Raw genomic sequence first — 2,261 nt, forward strand, 5'->3', positions numbered from 1 at the left:
TGAAAAACCAATTTTTAAATTGATCGGGGTACTATGTTGAGAAGTCTATTCATTCAACTTATTCACATTGAAAGCAAAAGTTACATTTTGACCTTTCAAGTAATCAATAAATCAATCGTGGAGTGAAAAGAGTTATATGACCCTTCTTTAACAATATTCTCCTATTGTTTCAAATCAGAAACGGTTCATAATTATATTATGTAGTCACATAAAAGACAGTGAAAACAACAGTAAAATTTATTCACCTGAAGTCGAACATTCTGTATTAATGAATTAGTTTATCAACAGCATTTTTTGAGGATAGAATAACATCATTCACACCAACACCATAGTAGGAAGCACCACATAAAAATAGTGGTAAGTTATGTTTGTGAATATAATTGTTGATATTTTCCAAATTTTCATTGTGTCCTACTGTGTACTGAGGAATACAGTTTTTCAAAATATTCACCTTTGAGTTCACAGGTTCATCTACAATACCAAGTGTGGTTTTCAACTGATCTGTTGCAGTTTTCAAAAGTACTTCTTCATTCGGGTCACTACCGAATAGTTCTTCAAACCAGGGTCCACCCATCATAACTGTTAGTACAGTGTTTTCTCCTCTTGGGAAACAACAACTATCAAATGTGACCCCTAGAATAGGCAGTTTTTCCTTTGGTGGAACTAAGTAACCAAAACCTTCATTTTTTATTAATTTCTTATTGTAATGAAGGTTAACAACACCTACAGTGACACTTTTGATCTTCTGTAATAATTCTGATAATTCTGGATACTGTTTTTGAAGTGCAATTCCTAACTTGGCAGACGGCAAAGCACTTATAACATTGGTGGCTGAAATATTTTTCCCTCCTTTCATTTGCAGTATGACATTATCTGAAAAAAACTCAATTTCTTCACACTCGGAATCAAGTTCAATGTTGATGTTATTTTTTCTGATGTGACTTTCAAGGGATTTTGCCAACGTTTCAATACCTCCTCTTAAAGAGTAAACACTCCATTTCTCCTTTCGAGCTCTCAAAGCTAATTGACTGAGTTCACTTTTTTGGAGAATTTTCCTACTGAAGACACTTCTTGTTAACCCTCTAAATATACTTCCATATTTTTGTTCATACTCAAATAAATTTTTCATCAAAAAGTTGACACTTATTTCTTTAGCATTCCCTGCACAAATGCCACATATCAAAGGACTTATCAAGTAATCTGCAAATTCTTTTCCAAATCTCCTATTGACGAAATCGTAGATGGACTCGTCTTTTACATTCTTCCTAGGGGCGATAAGATCATTAAGCAAAAACCAAATAAGAGGTTTAGAAAAAGGGTCTTGCTTCTTGAATAAACTTTTTATAGAAGTTGGCAATAAATGAAGTTTTTCATTAGCATATATCATTCGGTTTTTAGCTGCAGGATGTGAAGAATTTATTGGAATAACAACATCAGTCAATCCCAAGTTCTCTATAAGAGCTAAAGTGTTTCTTGCCGATATTCCATGTGGTCTAATCGTCCTTGGACCTTGTTCAAATAGTATGTCATCCAGAGTATTTGACTTAATCCAACCTCCTAACCTATGTGAAGCCTCAATTAGGGTCAACGGATGATTTGGTATGCATCTGATTAGATAATATGCCGCTGAAAGACCCGCTAAACCACCGCCTAATACGACGGACGACATTATTTAAAAATGAAAATTTTACTCAATTTTTTTCAGTCAAATGATCAATCAATTGAAAATTTCGAAAAACGTCTCCATAGTTCAAGTATCTGTCTGATATACTAAATATATTGATAAATGAATTTGATAAAGAGAAAAGTAACGATACTTGATGTTTATTATCACTTTCCTAACCTTAAATTAATAACGAGCTTGGAGGTTACCTAAATAGACGAAACATTCCTACATTACATTCCTATGCATTACGTCTCTCTTATTTCCGCTGAATGACATCTTGCAAAGTAAAGTCAGAGGCGGACACTCGATACAGGGTTTCGGTAAATTTTCGTTTTGTGGACATCCGGCGATTTTGAAAAAAATGTTGCGTGTACTTGCGTATTTTGATGCGTAGATTACGAATCCGAAAGAATAAAACGGCGCTCTCCCTTATTTACAATGTTACGGCCCTTCAAAGTTCTGAAAAGGGCAACTTTTCAGCCTTCTTTTTCACAAAATAAACTATTTAAAAACACATGCATTCATTCACTAGGTCACCTTTACACCTTATTCCTCTTTCTTTGACACTTTTCACTTCAATAATCAACATTTTTCC

The 2,261-nt window shown here is 34.0% G+C and overlaps 1 protein-coding gene across 1 annotated transcript; it reads right to left on the minus strand.

Annotated features, from left to right (window-relative positions):
• Window positions 1–221: 221 nt before the first annotated feature.
• On the minus strand, window positions 222–1,897 carry Ppox (Protoporphyrinogen oxidase). Its single transcript, XM_023165604.2, has one exon. The coding sequence runs from the start codon at window positions 1,667–1,669 to the stop codon at window positions 266–268; it is 1,404 nt and encodes a 467-aa protein (XP_023021372.2). The 5' UTR covers window positions 1,670–1,897; the 3' UTR covers window positions 222–265.
• Between the last annotated feature and the right edge of the window lie 364 nt (window positions 1,898–2,261).

Source organism: Leptinotarsa decemlineata, unplaced genomic scaffold (assembly GCF_025532065.1).
Source record: "Leptinotarsa decemlineata unplaced genomic scaffold, Ldec_3_MD MMD2_tig00000199_RagTag_RagTag, whole genome shotgun sequence".
In the NCBI taxonomy this organism is placed as follows: domain Eukaryota; kingdom Metazoa; phylum Arthropoda; class Insecta; order Coleoptera; family Chrysomelidae; genus Leptinotarsa; species Leptinotarsa decemlineata.

What these genes read in the sequence shown, in the direction of transcription:
- Ppox (XM_023165604.2), bottom strand. Translation starts at nt 1,669, where the DNA reads ATGTCGTCCGTCGTATTAGGCGGTGGTTTAGCGGGTCTTTCAGCGGCA.